General features: G+C 41.9%; 1 protein-coding gene across 1 annotated transcript; it reads left to right on the forward strand.

Annotated features, from left to right (window-relative positions):
* The first annotated feature begins 403 nt into the window (after positions 1 to 403).
* Positions 404 to 20379, forward strand: LOC117045986 (interleukin-1 receptor-like 2). The gene is made up of 11 exons (XM_033147631.1): positions 404 to 890; positions 3610 to 3679; positions 4262 to 4511; positions 8708 to 8900; positions 10178 to 10343; positions 12464 to 12529; positions 13396 to 13519; positions 13858 to 13994; positions 15670 to 15798; positions 17449 to 17598; positions 17991 to 20379. The coding sequence occupies exons 2-11, from the start codon at positions 3616 to 3618 to the stop codon at positions 18386 to 18388; spliced, it is 1677 nt and encodes a 558-aa protein (XP_033003522.1). The 5' UTR covers positions 404 to 890; positions 3610 to 3615; the 3' UTR covers positions 18389 to 20379.
* Positions 20380 to 21122: the final 743 nt, after the last annotated feature.

Raw genomic sequence — 21122 nt, forward strand, 5'->3', positions numbered from 1 at the left:
ACACGCCATATATTTTAAGCACATTTTCCCTCTCAACTTGTTTGGTCTGTCATACAGATGGCTCTTACTCAATCAGGGGCCAGAAGAATTTCCTGCGTGAAATTCCATGTTTGTTTCAAAGGAGATTATCTTTTCCAACTTGTCTCTGGAGAGAGCTCAGCACCCCCACGCCACCCACAATGTTGGGAATGAAGCTGCCCCTTTCAGAGTTTTGATTTGTGCTGTTTTGAAGTCGGTGCTTAATTGTTTGCTCTGCCCCAACGACTTCCCTGCCTACGACTCTGCGAACAGGTAAAACCCGTTTAAAGGAGAGGAGTGAAGCTCTTGCCACACATCTGCTTGTGGGTTTCCACTTCTATCCAGTAGGATACAGATTAGAGTTGCTTTTGTAGCTTTCCTTGTGCAGCGAGAAGTGTACACTGGGAGGTTCGGTATACACCAGGCATTCCGTACAATGGAGCTACTTCACAGGGTGCTAAATTTCATGGTCTTCACCATCAGGCAAATGTGCACACTTCCATAATGCCAAAAGCTGATTTTATAGAAGAGAAGATCAGAATGCAGCAACAGGTTTTTCTCTTCAATAGAGCTTTAAAAAGCGAGATGTGGAATGGCTGTTTTGAGCTCTCATCAGACATCAGGGTGTTTTGAGATGTTAACGAGTCTTTTATATTTCCATTTAAGGAGTACTGTAGACTTTGCAGCCTTTTTATATTGAACTGTTGCCATATAAGACCCCCCACACTCTATTCTTCCACGAAGGATTACAGTAACAAGGGGCAAGGTAACTTTGGGGTGGAATTTCCTGGAAAGAAGATGTTTGGTGCTTCATCATGAGACACTACAGAGTTTTTGGACCTGAAAGGTGGTTGATTCTCTTCTGTCCCCAGGTTTGTGGCATTAACTTTATAAAAGGCTAACAATGACTGTCCAATATTTTGAGAAAGGTTAATGAGAAAACTTAAATTCTTTAGTATTTAGAAATGAGCTACTTAATGTGCTGGTATGATCTGCCATTGTATACTATTGTTTTCTTTTTTTTAAGGAATATACATTTATTTATTAAAAGTATTTGTATACCGCTAAATCATGAAACGTATCAAAGCGGTTTACAACATTAAAACAAGCACCATTAAACCATTGTAGGAGATTGCTTGCATAGGTGCTGGTGGAATAAAATGGTTTTCATCAGGCGTTTTAAAAGTTGGCACAGAAGGCGCTCACTGAATCTCTATTGGCAGTGTCTGGACCGATGACACTAAAGACTCAGTTTCTCTTTGTTGTCAAATGTGACTCACAAACTCAGGGATGGACCAGCAAACGCTCCTGAAGATGATTTCAGTGATTGTGCTGGGATGTGAGAGTTCAGGTGATTCCTGAGATATCCTGGACCTAAAGATCCTATGAGATACTAAGAAAAATACTTTTAAAGCACTGGTAATTTTAGCAGAAGCTAGGAATGGAGGCTAGAAATAATATTTCAGACTGTTAGAAAAAACCATTTTTAAAAAAAATTAAAGTGGGAGACTTGAGTATCTTGGATTTTCACAGCTTAGTTAAAAATGCACTTCTTCTTTTTTTACAATCTCACTATTAGATGACTGTATTATTAGAATTATCATTTCTAGCTGCCATTGGTCAAATATAAATATTGCTCAGGAGAGGCTCTCTATTCCTTCAGAGAGGCTTTTCGGGATTTTTCTGTAATATCTTGCCATTGGCCAAAGTTCTAAACTGGAATGTGAAAATCATTCATAGTCTTCCCCACAATAATGAATCGACGTAAAGTAAAATAATATAATGCAAAATTTGAAATTGAAACCAGCAACAAATAAATACGATAATGTTTGATCTAAAATGGCAGGTGACAAAAGAGGATCATAAATGATCTCAGGTAGTTAATTATCTTTAATTTATTATTGATGACAGCCAGGGCAAATTTTTTTATACCTGTGGTTAATTCTGCATCGATAGCTCCCAGTAAGAGTCAATTCCCCCCTTTTTGTGATTGTAACTGTTAGATTCCAATATCCCTGTAGAAGAGCAGTTCAAGCAAAACTGGATGAAAGCAATTAATAATAACTATGTAAGCGATAACAGCCTACTAAATCTTCTGTGAGCATTGCTTGGTGCCAAACATACCACGAGGCAGAGTGTGGCAGCTGCCTCAGGTATCAATGCTGAAGGGAAAGGAGTGGACAGAGCTTTGTGTGTCATGCGGCACCCTAAACAAGCTTGCTAACCTCAGGTTGCAGTGAAGGATGCGATCCTAGTGCCTGTGCAAATGTAAGATTCAGCTGCTAGTCCAGTCAACTTCTGCATGTGGAATGGAGAGGGGGAACGCCATCTTGTCTACTGCCCGAGGCAACAAATGTCTTGGCCCAACCCTGACCTTACAAGCGGTGGCTAATGAACTATGGAATCATTACAATATCCTTCTTCGAATTTACGGCCTTATATTACAGGCTAGAGTCACAGTTACTTTACTATGTGGGCCAGGGAAGTGGGAAATTGCTTTGATTTCACACATTTTAGCCGTGTTGTTGTTGTTTATGTGTTGTAGCTGTACCTTTTGCCTTAACTGTCCGTGTCTTTCGGTCACCGAATAATTTGCAGCGATCTTATTCCTTACACTTGACGTTAGTTCACATGCTGCATTTTTTAATGTACCTGCTTAACCTCTATCTCAAAATATAAGCATGTTTGCAACTGTGTATATTAACACTGGGATGTGTGCTGTTGAGCTGGGATTGGCTGCAAACGCATGTGTGGAAGTCAATGACTCTCTCACAAGTTCCAACCACTTCTGACCCAACCGTGTGGTGATTCTGATAATCGCCTTGGGCTGAGAATCATCTCCTCATAAACACATCCAGCCAGGGAACAGGTGGTATCTCTAGATCTAGCAAGGCCTAGATATGGCCAGGCAATGGTGTAGCGGTCAGGGTTGGACCTACAATGGCTGAGTGAGGCAGCCACCTCAGGGGAGGGGCAGGTGCTGGGCGCATGGAGTAGCAGAGAGAGGTGTAAAGGCCATGATAAGCTAGCCTGTTGCCATCAGGTGAAGTGGAGGAAGCGTTCTCTTTACCAAGGTTGGCGGCCTTATTAGGATTTTGTTTGTGGAATGAGGGGTTGAGGAAACCATCTTGTTTGACTGAGGCAGGTAAATGGCTTGGACCAGCTGTGGGAACAGAATGAGTTTTGTGTATGTGCGTGAAAACTTAACATTTGCTTACTGGTGCATGAACTAACATGCGCTTTCAAAGGGATATGTTTCTCCGTAGGGAGCTATTTATGTTACTAGAGCACAATAGTTATTAAGGTAGCTGTAAGGTTAGCACCACAATGGCTTCCCCATTCTCTTCATGTAGGAGAATGATTTTCTGCTCATAGATGGAAACATGAAAGCCTTTTCCTTTTGGTTTCTGTTGGATGAAGTGCTAAGAAACTTTCTTTTTTGAAGGAGGGAGAACAAAAAACTAGAGAAAAAAACACGTTTTTGCAGCTGCAGATACGTTACTTGTAAAAATAATAAGAAAAGAGTTTTGGGGTTATGTATCAAGTTAAAAGGGCATTAATGAATCGTTTTCTCTCTCTCCTTTCGTGTAGTAAAATATGAAGACCACGTTAGGGGTTTCCTGCACTGTTATGCTATCATTCTTCTATGTACTCAAATCAGGTGGGTGCTACAGAAATTGATTTTGTGGGGAACTTTCCAAATATTTTAAGGGGGGGAATGACACACACACACGAAGCAATAGTGAAAACTAGCAATCTTTGTTAGATGCCCCAAATACTCTAAGATTAAAACTCTGGCTTTTCACTGCTGTGCAGCCGATATTTGCTTTGTATGTTCACAATTATGCAAGGATACGTTTAAATTTATTATTTATTTCTTACATTATGTATTTATTTATTTATTTATTGCCTCTATAGTCCACCTTGTTTTTACCAAGGACCACAAGGTGGTATACATGGCTCCCCCCCATCTCATTTAATTCTCCACAACAACCCCGTGAGGTAGGTTAGGCTGAGAGGCAATCACTGGCCCAAGGTCAACCAGTGAGCTTCATGGCTAAGTGGAGATTTGAACCCTGGTCTCTCAGGTCCTAGTCTGACACTACAAGCTAAGATTACCTAACTTGCAACATTGTGGGTAGATGTAGTTGGCTCCTATTGGCTAGCTGAAGTTGATTTCTCCTTTAACAGTCAATAAAAAATCTCACTTGAAACTAAAAAAAAATTCCTCCCCCCCTTGCAGAGAAATGCATTGTCCAGGATATTAAAATTGATAACCCATACGTTGCTGAAGGAGAACCTCTAGGACGCGGTTGTTTTTATTATCCAACACCAGATCTTGAAAACACACCCTATAATTTCAGCTGGTATAGAAGTGGAAATGAAACACCTATAACAAAAGAGCCATCCTCCAGAATTCATCAGCGTGGAATGAAGTTGTGGTTTATTCCTGCAAGATATGAAGATTCTGGATTATATGAATGTGTTATACGGTCAGAACTTCCATTAAACTGTGGTGCATATGTGTAAATGGCAGAGGGTGGTAATTCAGGCTATACCATTGGAAATCTGACTACAGTGGTACCTTGGTTCTCAAACTTAATCCGTTCCAGAAGATGGTTCCAAAACCAAAGCGTTCCAAAACCAAGGCGTGCTTTCCCATAGAAAGTAATGCAAAATGGATTAATCCATTCCAGACTTTTAAAACAACCCCAAAAACAGCAATTTAACATGAATTTAGATAGATTTTACTATCTAACAAGACCACTGATCCATAAAATGAAAGCAATAATCAATGTACTGCAGTCACACAATCAATCAATCAGTAGCTGAACTGGGTTCCACACAGTCACAAAAACAAAACAAAAAAGCCACAAAAAACAAAAACGCAAAATAAATAGCAAAAACAGACAGACCTCGGCGTAACACTCAAAACAAAAGTGTGGCACTCAAATCGGAAGCGTAATACTCAAAACGGAGCATGTTCAGCTTCCGAAAAAAGTTCGCAAACTGGAACACTTACTTCCGGGTTTGCAATGTTTGGGTTCCAAGTTGTTTGAGTACCAAGGCGTTTGAGAACCAAGGTACCACTGTATTTCCCAGTGCAACAAATCTGAGATAAGCAGGTATTGTTTAACAGCTGCTTGAGGCTGTGCTTTGCAGAGAGGCTGCAGATCATAGAATCATAGAGTTGGAAGGGACCCCAAGGGTCATCTAGATCGAACATTCCACTCCAAAGCAAAACAAAAACAAAAATCGCACACACAAGCACCCCAGTTCAATTCCTTGCAAGTGGAGCAAGTCTGTGTTCACAGCTTGGTGCAAACAAAGCCAGCTTGACTCCAACCTCAAGTACCTTCTCCTGCTACTCCCAGGCCCAGCAACTTACCTGCAACCATAGGGAAAGCAGCAGAGGTGGAAGCTGGCTCATATTAGAAACATCCATTTCCACCAGCTAGGATTTGAGAGTTCATGTTCCAATATGCCCAGCAGTAACACAATGCTGTTTCCATTAATTTCCACTGGTAAGAAGGCCCTTGAGGCTATTTGCATCAATTTCCACAAGATATGCTGGGCCATACTTTCATCTCCCTCCCTGACAAGAGTAGATGTCCCCCTGGGGAGCGGCAGTGCATGCGGTTACTTCTACTGCCTTCCCCATCACTGAGGGGAGTCCCTGGGTCTTCGAGGGCAAGGAAAGGAGGAAGTGTCTGAGGTTGGTCTTCCATGAGCACCACTAAACTTTTTACAGGTGCTCTAACTGGGCACTAGGAGCTTGAACTGTTGTAAGTGTTGAACTGGAGTGGCTTTCAAAGTATGACATGTCAGGGTTTAACTTGAGGACGCTTGTATATCATACCTTGCATGCTGCCCCCAATGCTCATGTATATAGACAAACAGGTAACACCTGTTTTTGTCTTCAAAAGGTTGGCTACCTTTTGCCAGTTACACTTTCATTGGAAGTTCTCACTGAATAATCTTAATAGTAAAGACTCTTGTGGCACCTTAAAGATCAACAAATTCGTTGTGGTCTAAGCTTTCATGGACTGTAGTCCATTTGATCCGTTCCATGCAGCACTATCTTAAGTGGAAAGTATACAAAAGCTTTATGGTGACTTGAGACTTTTTGTTATTTTTGCTGAGGGATGGCTGCCTTTTGGGGAATATTGTCAGATTTCATTCGAAGTTCTCATAATTCTAATTGACTGACACATGATTGTATAACAGCTCTGAATGCGTTTGACTCATACCAGTCAGGGCATCCCATTGCTTAGTATTTTCCAACACTAATTCCTGCCCCCCCCTTCCATTGCACAAAGCCATTCAGCCAAAATGGTAGCTATCTATCTTTGTCCTAAAATGACTGGTAATCTTTAGTTTATCCTCCCATCACCTAATCCTCAACTCGATGGAGTTCAATAAAACTACACTCTCTGAATGAAAGTACAGTGGTACCTCGGGTTAAGAACTTAATTCGTTCTGGAGGTCTCTTCTTAACCTGAAGGTACCACTTTAGCTAATGGGGCCTCCTGCTGCCACCACACAATTTCTGTTCTCATCCTGAAGCAAAGTTCTTAACCCGAGGTACTATTTCTGGGTTAGCGGAGTCTGTAACCTGAAGCGTCTATAACCCAAGGTACTACTGTATTTCTTCAGGCATTCACAGTTATTTGACTGTGGAATGTGCACATTCCAGTTTATTTCAGTGTTTGTGCTTGCATTCCAGAAATATTGCCTAAGTCCAGGACAATCCGAACATTTTCAAAACATCATAAAAAACTAGTAAATGACTAAAGGGTTTTGTTTTGGAAAACCTTCAAATTGATGTAAGATTGGAACGACCAGATTGAGCTATTTCGGCGAGATCTATTAGAAATGATTCCTTGCAAATTGGGAGATTTCAGATGATGCACCCTTAGGTATGGAAGCTGTTACGTTTCCAGGTTCCCGGCTTGATAACACAGTAAGTGTGGCTAATTAAAAAGCAGGATTTATTGCAAAAATAGACAGATAGCTCCAGACAGCTCTAACACAGCCTCCGACATCATCAGTCAATATGACTCTTCTGAAGACTCCTTCCGGTTTCTGCAGAAGATAGAGAACTTTTGCGTCTTACATCTCTTGCTTTGTTTCCTGTCTAACAGCCCTCCCCTTAGCCGACTCTGAGGAGGGATTGGATCAGCTCCCCCCTCCCTTTCTGACAAACTACTTTTGTCTCTGTTCACTCCTGTTTGAACTTCCCGAGAGCTTTGGCCAGGTTCCCGCCCGCGCTCAGCCGTTCCCTTATCACCCGGCATTCCAAGGGGTGGGGGACTTGGCACTAGCTGCTGTACATCCTGCATGAAAGTTAACTCTCTCTGTTCCTGGCTGCTTTCTTCCATTGGCTGCAAACCTTCACTGGGAGCTGGCTCATTCCTGACAGAAGTGAAGATTTAGGTACTAATTGATCAGTCCTGTAGTTTTAGTGGGTATTTGTTTATTACCATCTATTTTTCCCATTTCCATTTGTTTACATATTTGGTCCAAGAAATACAATCCTATATATGTCTTCTCCAAGGGTGAGAAATCTTTTTTCTGTCTGAGGACCACATCCCCTCTTGCATAACTTTTCAAGGGCTGCATGGGTGGGACTAAAGGCAGAAGTGGGTGGATTACTGAATGTAAACTTTACCCTTTTACTGTAGGATAGTTTTTACACACAGTCATGCACGTCTCTTTATCCCCCATCCAGCCAAGAGGAGCCTTTTTACAGTGCAAGTACACATTCCACCCAGGCAAAGAACACGCAAGGAGGGTGTGAATCAGGCCCAGTGAGGGGTCTGGAAAGAGTCCTGGGGGCCAGAGAGAGAAGCCTGGAGGACTGCAATTGCCCCTCAGGCCTGACGTTCCCCACCCCAAGTCATGGGGGAAGCCAGGATTTATGTTGTGAAGGGGGAAAGACACCCACCTGTCATCATCCTCTGTCAGGCTCTGTCTAGCAGATCTAGAATGAAACATTTCAACAACAGTTGTTTTAAATTACTTTCTTCTGACGCCAAGTGTTCAGAAAAATATGTCAAAATCTTCAGTCATTTGAAAACTAGGTTAAATAAAAAATTAACGCCAGGGAGTACCTTTCATGTGGTTAACGAGTATATTTTGCAAAATTACAAAGAACACACATTTTTTATCTTATTACACACACACACACACACACACAAACTTTTCTTGGATTTGCTGAAAACCTTTCGCAATATAATCCAAGTGACCTCAGCGAGCATTTCAATTTCAAATATTCTGATTATTTCTACTTTTAGTTAAGTATTTTTTATTTATTTATTTGATTTAGGGGTGGGGGAGCTTCCCCCATGCCCCTCTGGTTACACCCATGCCCCTAGTCTAGGCTGAAGTACACCCCTATGAGTTAAATGGGACTTACTCTGGAGTATAAGATTGCAGCCTCAATCAGGGGTCTGGTCCATTTGGTAACAAAATTGTGCTTGCTATTGTGTCACCACTATAACAGAAGGTATCCAAATAGCCACCTTCCTTATCTTATGCTAGGAGCTCCTTTGGGGTTAGCGAGAAGGAAAGAGCGTAAGATAATAATTGTGAGGGTGGAGGGTATCACTTGGAATGGCTGTGGGTGTGCTTACTCTGCAAAAGCATAAAACTGAAGTAGTTTTAACTCTGACATTTTCATGTTTAGTTACTGGAATTCGACAATATGCTACAGAAATAGGATTAGAATACTGGTTTTCAACCACAGTGCTGCTTTCTGTTTTAATGAGAAGTCCAGCTATAATCAAACAGTACCAAAAGGATCGGCTGCAAAGATTGTGTGTTCTGACACGGAGCCCTTGGGACAAGAGCTGGATTTTTTTTCTGTTCGTTGGTATAAGGTACAGACCTCTTCTGTGGTTCTTCCCCATCACTTCTTTTCTTCTAAAGAATACGTAATGTTAAAATTAATCTTAGTAGCTTCTCAATGCCACGTTTCTCTCACAACTGAAGTGCCAGGGCAGTGGCGGGGGGAGCACTCACCCCTTCCATTGCCTGCTTATTTTCTCGAAAGGGTATTATTCTTCACGAAAGGGTATTATTCTTCACGAAAGGGTATTATGTATATAAGCACTTATAAATATGAGAAGAGAAGACTCTTCGTGAGAACAGAAGACTCCCTGGAAAAGACCAGGGAAAAGATGTTGGGAAAGATGGAGGGCACAAGGAGAAGGGGACGACAGAGGATGAGATGGTTGGACAGTTTTCTCGAAGCGAATGGTATGAGTTTGGCCAAACTGCAGGAGGCAGTGGAGGATAGGAGTGCCTGGTGTGCTCTAGTCCATGGGGTCACAAAGTCGGCTACGACAGAACAACAATAACAACTTATAAATATTATAAGATTTATTTCTAACGTAGGATTTCTTAATATTCCAGCTGATGAAGAATTATCGAAACAGGGCCTTGTCCTGGAATTTATTTCAACTGGAATTTGTTCCAATACCATAATAATAAAACTGTTTGAAGACTTTAAAACTGATCTCCCGCCTGGCCAGTGTTCTTGGATTCTTTATTTCTGACTGCTTATTTTCTCCAGCAAAATCTTCCAGGCTAACAATTAAAATAATTTATTTTCCCATCTGGATTATGAAACTGGAAGTGAGCCCAAGGCAGGCTGCTCCCTTCATTCCCAGTTTTCTTAACAAGCGTGGGTTTGGAACTACGTATTCTCTTAGGCAGCTCAGTCTCAAACTAGACATAAATGGGATGGCGCATAAATTTTGTACGTTGCAACTTCTCCAGAGCTCATTACAGCATAAAGTATACAGGGCTGGCAGACACACGCCAATTTGCCTCTTTACTCAAAACAAATAATGTAACATATATTAATATAATACAACCAGGTTATTTCATAAGAAAAAGTCACTATTTTTTTTTAAAGGTCAGTGTGCAATATTGCTCTTTATGCTGAATGTTTGAGTGAATTGTTATTGTGTACATTATATAAAACAGAGGAACACTGTAATTCCTCTTAGTTTTGCCTTCCTCTACAGTGTATTTGTTTAGCATAAGACTCTATACAGGGATTTGTTTAGGATAAGACAAACTAAGCATGAGCAAATAGTGTGTACTTTTCACATTCTGTGTGCATTTAAACTGAACCTTTCTTTGCTTTTAGGAATGCAAGGCAGTGCAGCAGGATGAACGAGTTTTTGTCTTGCAATCATATCTTGTAATAAACCCAGTGAGAGAAGATGATAAGGGAAAATATGAATGTAAAATAACGTACACTTATTTGGGGAATCAATATAATGTTTCAAGGAGCATTTTTGTGATGGTTAAAGGTAAACCTTTATGTTTTAGTTCCTTGGTAAAGCCTGTATTTTGTACAAATATTTCCTATGTAATGAGTTAGGAAAAGAGAGAGGGGCTCTTTGAAATCCTTGAAGGGCAATCCTGGCTATCGTTCAGGCAGAATCCACCAGCAGAGGGCAGACAAGATCCCCTGGTGGGAAAAATGGGAGGCCAGCTGCTATGGAAAGCAGAGTCACCTGGTACCCAGTGCCAGCCCTACCATGAGTGAGGTGGCTACCTCAAACAGCCGACTTTGAGTCGCCATGAAAACACAGCAGACTGTTAGTTATTTAATTCATCATCATTTTGCTCCCATGGAGAGGTGGCTGTGTGATTTTCTGCATCAGGTGCTGAAATATCTTGGCCGGTCTTGGGTACTGTGTGTGACAGACAGGCCCTGGGTCAGCCTCCTGGGGACCCAGAAACCAGTGAGAGCTGGTTGGGCCATCAGCCAATCAAGAGGGATTGGCAGGTCAGAAATTGAGAAGCTGGAAGTTCAACAGTCAGATAGAGACTGTCAGTCGGTGAGGCCAGATGGCGGGGACCTTGATCTGTCTGAGTAAGCTCAGATAGAGAATTGACTGCCAGTTAGTGAGTTAGAAAGCTACCTGCTCTGTCAGGAACAGGCTTTAACCAGGCAGGGCAAGCCAGTTTGATTCTCTGAGGGGGAAGGTGAAACCCTACAAAGGGTTGAGTGAGTGTTGCTGGTTTGTCTAGGTGGGAAAAGTCTATATTGAGACTTGATTTTAAAAAGAGTGTGGTTTAAAGCTCTTTGCAAAGAGTGTGTGCTTTGAACCAAGTTTCGTGCCTTGCTTATGTAACCGTCACATTTGGAATCCTCATTAAATGCTGTTAAATCAATAGTTTTGTTTTGTTTCAGAAGTGCAGCCTCATACCAGTGGCATGTGGTCAGTGGACTAGCGGGGACTAAGCTAGTCCCCTAAATGTTCCCCTGGTGCCTCCTTCCCAAAGCCTTGGAAGCTTCTGCCCAATTTAGGGAGGAAGGTGCTATGCTGTGCTCATGCGTGTGATTCCCCCACCCCCATCACACTTGCAAGCTGGTGCCTCTGGCCCTCACTGTTCCCCTACAAAAAAATTTCACTGTGTGCTACTGCCTCATACTTTGAACCTCTGGGTGGGAAATGAGTGGTCAAGGGGCAGTCTTCAAAGAAGCACAATACCTTGCTTCTGCTTACTCACAAATAGTCAATTCCAGACCTCTCTTGTGTTAAAAACAGGAGAGTTGTGTCTTTTAGCACACTCACAAAATTGGTCATGTTACCCAGCGCCCATATTTAGTGTGGGTGTCTGTCACACTGTTTGTGGGCAAGGCATTTGCTGTTCTGCCTCTGGCAGCAAAATGTCTTGGACCAGTCCTGATGGTACACAGTATACCTGAAAGAGCGTCTCCACCCCATCGTTCTGCCCAGACACTGAGGTCCAGTGCCGAGGGCCTTCTGGCAGTTCCCTCACTGCAAGAAGCCAAGTTACAGGGAACCAGGCAGAGGGCCTTCTTGGTAGTGGCACCCGCCCTGTGGAACACCCTCCCACCAGATGTCAAAGAGAAAAACAACTACCAGACTTTTGGAAGGCATCTGAAAGCAGCCCTGTTTAGGGAAGCTTTTAATGTTTAATAGACTATTGTATTTTAACATTCTGTTGGAAGCCACCCAGAGTGGCTGGGGAAACACAGCCAGATGGGCAGGGTATAAATAAATCATTATTATTATTTGGCTCCTCCTCTTTCTCCTTACTTTCTTCTCTAGCAGACTTTGGCTTCCAGTTTCTGGGCTCCTAAGGAAGGAAGGAAGGAAGGAGTGGAAATTAAATAATAGACTCCACCCAGCTGGGGTGGAGAGAGCGCTCTGCCATCTTCCTGAGATTTTGCCTGGGTGTGGCTACCTGCCCTGGAGCCTAGGGAACATCTTCTGTTGTAAAGACCTCTGGGTCATACTGAGGCCTGGACTCTTTCCCCCATCATCAAGAGTCAAGACAATATCTATTATCATATATTGACCATATCTGTTATCTGAACTATTATGGAAATCCCCCTCAAAAGAGTTGTTGTTCTCTATCTGATCATATAAAAATATTTGTCTTCTGTTGCTAGTGAATGAACCAAAGAAAAGAACTGAGATTCTGTACCCCAGAAACAATACTATTGAAGCTGAACTTGGTAAGTCATTTAGTACTTTCATATTTTAAAGAGAACTGGCCGACCAAAAACGCCCACAACAACACAAAATGAACAAGAACCCAATCATTCATTTATTTCTATGAGTCGAAGGCACTGTTATCAGTAGTAATCACTAGCATTGCACTTTCTAAGTGTAGTTCCTTATTTGACTGTTCAGTGTCCCCCTGCTTTTGCTACAGAATTTCCCCCCCTAAATATTTTTTGAAATCTGCAGAGCTCTGATAATTGTATTTTGTGCATGGTTTACTTTGTTGTCGTTGGATGGATATCTGTCTCAAGAGGTGATGGAAGCGTTTGCCATCAGGGTAAAGTCAAACTGTTGGAGGGTTACAGTGCCTGCTGTGTCTGTAGAGACCAATATGGGAGAGACATGTTTTATGGCAGATGGGGCAGATGAAGGCGTCTGGTTACACTGTTACAGGTGTGCCATGGTATTTCTTCTGTCTGTGCTCCTCCCAGAGGTCTCTTCTGGGCACTGCTGTGGATACACGACCTCACTGTCTGTCTCCATGCCCTGCGGTCATCTGCAAGGGGTACCCAAACATTGGGGTTAATGTTGCCAGCCTTCATGTCACATTTGCAGACATCTTTATAGTGCAGAGTTGGCCTGTCAACAGACCTGGTGCCTGAATCCAGCTTTCCCATAAAGCACACCTTCCTTTGAGGATCCTGCCATCTTTCATTCTGTGTACATGACCAAGCCAGTGTAGACATCACTGAAACACTACATTAGCACAAACACTGAGAAACTATAAAGCAGAAGACGTGATGATAGTCACATGATTGTACAACTACAATTTATTGAAAGTGTCTTATGTGCCATTTTCTGATAATGAATTTTGCAGGCTCCAAAATATTTACGATGTGCAATGTGTCAAGTTACAGAAACTCTTTAAATGGCATTACCTGGAAAGTCAATAATACTCCAGTAAACTTCCTGTTTAAAGGTAGAATTGAAGAAGGATTTGAGTAAGTATGTCTATTTTTAATGTAAATAAATCCAGCATGATTCATTTCCTCTCGTTGTGTACTCCTGATAAACGGCATGGGACACTTCTGTCCTTTAACTTTGTCCACAGCAGATTTCACACAGGATTTCATTTAGAAAATGACCATGTATAAAATCTGCACAGCTGCATGACAGGGCAGATTGAATCAGCCCAAGAGTGAGTGATGTGACCCTGTCCACCAAACAGCTAGTTTAAAGCTGGGCTGCAGTTTTTGCACCTGGAATCCCTTTGCTGCAACCCCCACAATGCCCCTTTAGAACACATTTTCAATTTGTACTTCTACTACTTTTTGAACAGGAAAGACTTCCCTGTTGAAGGAGCATGGGCTTATGTAGTCCCTCTGACCATCACTGAGGTGAAAAATGAAGATTATGACCAGCGGTTTGTTTGCCAGGCGGGCGAAGTTGCTGCATACTTCTCAATACAACGCCCACGTACGTATGTCATCTGGTATTTTTATTAGTAAAAAAATGAATAATTGTGAAGAATGCCAATGAATAAACACACCTTCCAAATTGGCACTGGAGGGTTGAGGACCCTCTGGAGAGGATGTGTGTGTGTGTGTGTGTGTGTGTTTGTGTGTGCACACATGAGGAGCAGAGAGGAAACAGAAGTGCTTCTGCACCAGCAGAAAACCACTGGCTGCTTTGTTATGAAGGTAAACGGCGTTTCCGTGCGCTCTGGTTTCTGTCACAGTGTTCCGTTGAGCCAGAAGTGGTTTAGTCATACTGGGCACATGACCCGGAAAGCTGTCTGTGGACAAACACCGGCTATCCTCGGCCTGAAAGCGAGATGAGCGTCGCAACCCCATAGTCACCTTTGACTGGACTTAACCATCCAGGGGTCCTTTACCTTCATAGCTGTCAACTTTTCCCTTTTTTAAAGGGAAATTCCCTTATTCCGTATAGGATTCCTCGCAAGAAAAGAGAAAAGTTGATAGCTATGCTTTACCTTATCTAGTAGCGATCAAGATGAGCCAGGATGAACCTCTGCATATGCTGTCTTGGAAATACGCCCTTTTGATTGCAGGGAGATTTCTTTCTAGTATACTGAGAATTTGCAACCATGGTTGATGTCTAACTTTCTTTGGATTCTGCTCACAAATTTAGAATATTTTCACACTTCATATTCCATGCCAACAATCTACAGACTTTGCTTTGGTGGGGAAATGAGGCAAATTTCTCTAATGCTGAAACTGCATTTTTAAATAAATAAAGGTGGGCTGGTGCTAGAGCCTCTTTCCCCCAAAGTGCTCTGCCTGCAGGTTCTGGTGATTGTCTCCCATATGCTCTTCTCTCCATGCCTCTTTTGCAGCTGGAAGGTCAAGCAACATACCATGAGGAAGGAGCGGATTTGCTCTAGCTCACCCTTAAGACCATAGGAGCCAACTCCTAGGGGTCATGGGGGCTTCAGCCCTCACAATAAAATATTTGAGGGGGCCAATCCCCCACAAAGTTAATGGGAATTCCCATTCAAATGGTGTGGGTGCGCTGCATCATGCGATGCGGGGCAGGGCTGGGCTTTCCTGGGCCCCCACAATATTTTATTCAAGTTGGAACCCCTGCTGTTCTTGGATTCCCATCAGCCCACAATGCTCTAGGACATGGGTAGGCAAACTAAGGTCTGGGGGGCGGATTCGGCGCAATTGCCTCTCAATTCGGCCCACGCACGGTCCAGGAATCAGCGTGTTTTTACATGAGTAGAATGTGTGCTTTTATTTAAAATGCATCTCTGGGTAATTTGTGGGGCATAGGAATTCATTTTTTTTTTCAAAATATAGTCTGGCCCACCACAAGGTATGAGGGAGAGTGGACTGCCCCCCTGCTGAAAAAGTTTGCTGACCCCTGCTCTAGAATAATGGGAGTTGTGGTCCATCTTCTATTCTGCAATGCATCTAGCTGGACTAGATGACCCTCCTGCTCCCTTCCAGCTCTACAGGTCTATGATTTTAACATCTAGAGGCGCCAACATTTCCAATTCCTGTCCTAGTGGGATCCCACTTGCTTACCCTACTTTGAAATATTCATATATGCTTTGCTTGTCTGCTCCCGGTACATCTGAGTGGCTCCACTTTTTCCATTTCCATTTCCATTTTCTTTTCCATTTCAGACAAAAATATCCTGGGACTGATTGCACTGGTGTTGCTCATCTTTATCCCTGTGCTAATCTGTGCATTGTTCAAGATCGAGCTTGTACTGTGGTATCGGAAGTCATGCCATCCTTTTCTTCATAAAAAAGGTAATGATATTGTAAGGTTCGCTGGGTGGCTGCTCGTAAATAAACAGCCAAAACTCCGTCCTGTCTTTTAGCAGTTTTATTGTGCATACTATTTACAGTGCAGAGCTACAAGTTCATGTCTGTATCAGTCACTCGCAGAATCCGGGAGTGGCGCCTTCTGGCTGTGACCCCAACATAAGAGCTTTGGTATACGAAATCTCCACCTCCCCTCCTTACGTTTCACCCCTCTGCACACTTGGGGTGACAGAAATGGCACCCGCTGGGTGAAAGGAGTGCAAGGTCTCTCCAACATCCCCAGAGCCTCTGCTCTCCAGCCTCTGAGCTGCCTGCCCCTCCCCACTGGATACATCACTGCTTCCTCTGCTGGAGGAGGAGGTGCTGCTGGTCAAGTGGGGTCAGGGCTTTCTGTAACATCCCGAGAGCCCTTCCACCACCCTGCGCTGAGCCGGGGACAGTTCCCTGACAGGTATATTATTTACTGCGAAGTGCTACAAAAGGGAAAGAATGAAGTGCCCATATCTGCGGCCACAAAAATAAAAGCAAAGAATGGGGTGGGGGGAAGCATGCCATAGCAAAGCAATGGGTGGCTGTAGTCAGGTGATGTCTACAGATGGAGTGATTGCAAGACAGTTGCTAATGGTTGAGATTCGGTGCCGATTGTTTTGTTATCAGAGGTGCTACTCCCTTGCACCTTCCATGCTGTTGCTGTAGAAACCCAGATGGGCAGGGCTAGTAATGTGGCTCATCTCTGACTCATCCACTTTGGAAGTAGCTACAATGCCAGCTCCTCTCGCGCAAACTCCTAGGTAAAAAAAATGACTGGAGTGGTATGGGAAGGAACCGAAATAAAAGCTCGCAGCCCAAGCTGCCCCTGTATCTTGTCCCAAAGCAGGATTGCCCATTGAATGTTACTTAAAAAACATGAGATATATGCTGTTCTATTTGCTGTTAATAGGCAGCATAAAAATAACACAGTATACCTAGCTCCTTATGTTATTATTTAGCTCTGCCAATTACCTTGGTCTGTGGTGTTCAGTTTCTTTCTTTTCTTTTAAATAATATTTATTAAATTTCCATTTTAACAATCCAATCGAACCATGTTATATATTCCAAATTATCCAATAATCGAACAGTCCCAATATTATGCCTAATTATAAATTTTTGGCTGACTTCCCATGCTTCGAGATCGGAGGGAGTCCTAATCACCTCATAGTTCTACTGCTTTTCATAATCATTACAATAATTCCCATAATTCATTCTGATGTTAATTCTTCGTTATTTTCAACAGCCTCTGCGTTCATTCTGCAAGTGAGTTAAGTCAAAACAATATATTTCTGTGTGGATTTTATGTCTTTTTTCTTCTTCTTTATGCTCCAAATCTGTAGTCCAAGATTCCCCTCTGTAAGTTCGCATCATCTCTTCACAAACTGGTGTTGCCAAATCAGTCCAGCAGCCTTCCACTGCAGGCGGCTGCCACATTGACACACAGTCCAGATAGAATCAAATCATGGCGTTTGCCCAATGTTGTTCCTTAACCAGCTGCTATTCAAACATTAGCTTTTCCCAGGGTTGGGGGGTAGGTTTACCAAGTAAAACTGGAAATGCAAGTATTGAAGAGTAAAATATTAGAGGTTTACATGTGGTCTTCAGTTTCAGATGGCAAGATCTATGATGCCTACGTACTGTATCCAAAAACGGATACCCAAGATTGTTTTGCTCTGAAAGTGCTTCCTGAGGTTTTGGAGAAAAAGTGTGGGTATAATCTATTTATCCTTGGCCGGGATGACTTACCAGGAAAAGGTAAAAAAAGAAAAGAAAAAAGCATTCATTCATCCTTATTGCTTTTTAAATGAAAGAGGCTGTCTCAATCTCATCCATAAACTAATGAGGTGTTAATAACTTGCAATAACTGATAGCCATCTTGAAGTTCTGTTTAATATGGAGCATGAGCCTTTCCCTCTTGCTTGCTTGCTTTTGAGCCAAAGTTGGATACCCACACAGGGTTAAATACGTATTTCAAATCCTAAGGTATCAATATGTTATGTGCATATGGTCAGATATATGGGATTTTTCCTCCTAAGAAAAATTCCTGCATCGTTAAGAATCCATGAATATCACAAAAAGTAGGTGATTTACTTGCAGAAGCCCATATTTGATGTGGTATTTATCTTATTTGTTTATTTAATTTACAGCTGTAGTCAACGTTATTGATGAAACCATTAAGCAAAGCAGAAGGCTGATCATTATTTTAGTACCAGGATTTCAAACTTACAATATATCACAAGGGGTTCCTGAGGAGCAAATAGCTTTGTACAATGCCCTTATGAGTGAAAGTGCTGGAATGAAAGTCATTCTGATTGAAATGGGTAAAATAGAGGATTACAGCAGCTTGCCAGAATCCATTAGATACATCAAGCAAAAGCAGGGAGCCATTAGATGGAAAGGTGACCTTACGAAGAAGCATTCTTATTCTGCAAATACCAAGTTCTGGAAAAAGGTCAGATACCGAATGCCACCAGGACAGATTTCTCCAGAACTACCTTTGGTGCCAACCTCTCTCAATACAACAGAAACCCTCGTATCCTTTTAACAACTCCTGGCGCAGCTGTTTCAAAAGGCTACATTTGATGGATGATGCTGTTACAGCCACCATTTGGACATGATAAACAGACTCCTTTGACAACATCGCTTCCGCTAGCATTTCTTAATGTACCAAATTCGCATGGTGTTTCAGACAAAAAATGATCAACTTGAAACGACTTATTTCTATAAATGTACGACGAGCGGGGTTTTTCATTTGTTTCTCTTGTTGTGGGAGGAAAACTACATGCAGTGGCTACACTCCAACTGAACGCATGTGGGATCAACTACACCCATGTATTCTGTTTTAAAGAAAGTTGAAATGCTGACCACCAGCTGTTTAGTGAATCTAGACCACCACCTTCCTCCTCCTGCCAATCAGCCTTTCAATAGGATTTTAGCTTTGTGCAAAAGGTTGGCTCACAGAAGGGAATCACATCTGGAGCATAGGTCTTTGTGTCTGATACACCACCCGGCTAGAGACAGATCCATGGAAGCAGGGCTGCCATACTTCAAAAGGTGAAAATCTGGACACTGTTCAGCGATTTCCACATGGACACCGTTTCCTACTACCAAATTCTGGCCATGTCCAGGAAATTCTGGATGTATGGCAACCCTAAAGGAAGTCTCTTTCTGTGAACACGTAGCCCCTAGCTACATTTTGCCAATTGTTTCTTTGTTCTGCTGAAATTCAACCTTGCAGTTTTTTCATTGTTTACTCTTATTATGGTAACACTTGATGACTGACTTAGATGTGGCTGAAATCATTTGCAGCCTCTTATATGCACCATTTCATTTCAACCCACCCTTTTGCAATATTCAGGGAGTAGTTGGGTTACTTTGTGAATTGTCACTGTATTTATATTTGACTTTCGTTTAAGTTTTGATGTAATTGTCAGACTGTATTTTTTATATTTTATTTCCCTTGCCCCTCACTGCTTATTCTTCCCCTGCAAATACATACACACACACCTGCCCCAAATTTGATTTAATTCGCAAACACCATGGAAACTGCCATCCTTCAAAATTCACACTTTGCAATGTAGTTTTCCAGGCAATTAATTTGTGCACGGGTTAAGTGTCTGTAAAAATGTGCATATACATGAAAATAACATGCAGAAATGCATCATTTTAGAGGATGTTGCTTTGCAAAAATGTGTCTTAGGCAAATCACGTATGAGCATGTGTATATAACAGGAGTAATTTGCATTAAAATGCTGATGGATTTTAATGAGAACTCAAAAGAAAAATTCACAAACTGATGTGGAAATGTGGCCCTAAGACTGAAAAACTGAGAAAATTGAAATGAACAGGTTTGCCTAAATTCTTACTTCCAACTTATATCAATGCTTCATACTTCGAGCGAACAGGACTCTAGTCCATGAATGCTTATGTCTTAATAAATTAATTATCAGTGAATCCAACATTAGTCAGAGTAGATCCATCAAAAGTAATAAACATGACTGAGGTCCATTAATGTAAATGGGTTTACTCTGTGTATTTGGATACAACTCTCTGGCTTAAAGTACCATAAGACTGTTTGTTCATTTGCAATATTTGCCTTCTGCGATTGTTGTTATGAATAGTAATGATTCTCAGGAAATACATTTCCCCCCCAGTTAAACATGTAATGTTTCAGAGGTAGAGATGTTTTTAACTTCCACTTCTTTTATTGATTTAGAAGGGGCAAAATAATACTGAAAAGTAAAATGTGAAATATATTATTATTATTTATTGAATTTATATAACACCCTATATTCTGAGGTCTCAGGCTGGTTCACAGAACCAGCAGTGTCACTGTAAGAAACTTACTTGTGAAATAACTTCAACCATAATAAGCTGGTGAATGGACAATGATACACCTTTTTTTAAAAAAAATTGACAAAAATGTTCAGGAAGGATGAGGTGGCTTGGACTTCATGCTGAACAGGAATATAGCAAAGCAGCATTACTTAACTCAGGGGTCAGCAAACTTTTTCAGCAGGGGGCCGGTCCACTGTCCTTCAGACCTTGTGGGGGGGCCAGACTATATTTTTTTGGGGGAAATGTACTAATTCCTATACCCCACAAATAACCCAGAGATGCATTTTATATAAAAGGACACATTCTACTCATGTAAAAACACGCTGATTCCCAGACCGTCCGCGGGCCGGATTGAGAAGGCGACTGGGCCGGATCTAGCCCCTGGGGCCTTAGTTTGCCTACCCATGACTTAACTAAACCCACAATAGTCATTATGACTATTTGTTTCTGCTCTTCATATTTTACTCATGCTACTTTTTAATTATCATTCAACATACTGTATTAAATCCACATTGCTTGTATTTACAGTGCATATTTTTAATGTTGAGAAAATCTTGTGTTTGTGCCCCCAGGAAAGCATCATTTCTATGATGAGGCAGGTCATGCTCTTTGATTCATAAAGGTTGTTGCACAATTTTTACATAATCATGCTGTCTGAGTCTCATTTTGGTGGTTTCCAGGTCACCTGTTCATTAAGCATTCATCCTGATTTGTTTGCACAAATTTTGTGGGGAGGGGTGTTACATGACAGCTATTTAGCGAGCATTTTTTTAAATTTAAATTGCACATTCATGATGATCTGTGCTCCTGATGCTTTTGGAGCAGTCCCGCTTTCAGTACTGTTTGTCCCTGCAAAAGTTTGGAGTGGTCACACTGCTTCATTTCCTATCAGTGTATATCCTGTAACTTCCTGCTGAAACCCCACCGTTTTATCCCATAAA

Source organism: Lacerta agilis, chromosome 4, assembly GCF_009819535.1.
Source record: "Lacerta agilis isolate rLacAgi1 chromosome 4, rLacAgi1.pri, whole genome shotgun sequence".
Lineage (NCBI taxonomy): Eukaryota > Metazoa > Chordata > Lepidosauria > Squamata > Lacertidae > Lacerta > Lacerta agilis.

Excerpts from the sequence above, each read along its gene's own strand:
- LOC117045986 (XM_033147631.1), top strand. The coding sequence starts at position 3,616 with ATGAAGACCACGTTAGGGGTTTCCTGCACTGTTATGCTATCATTCTTC. Across the intron at positions 15,799-17,448 it reads TCCTTTTCTTCATAAAAAAG|TTTCAGATGGCAAGATCTAT; the intron begins GTAATGATATTG and ends TGTGGTCTTCAG. Across the intron at positions 17,599-17,990 it reads GGATGACTTACCAGGAAAAG|CTGTAGTCAACGTTATTGAT; the intron begins GTAAAAAAAGAA and ends TTTAATTTACAG.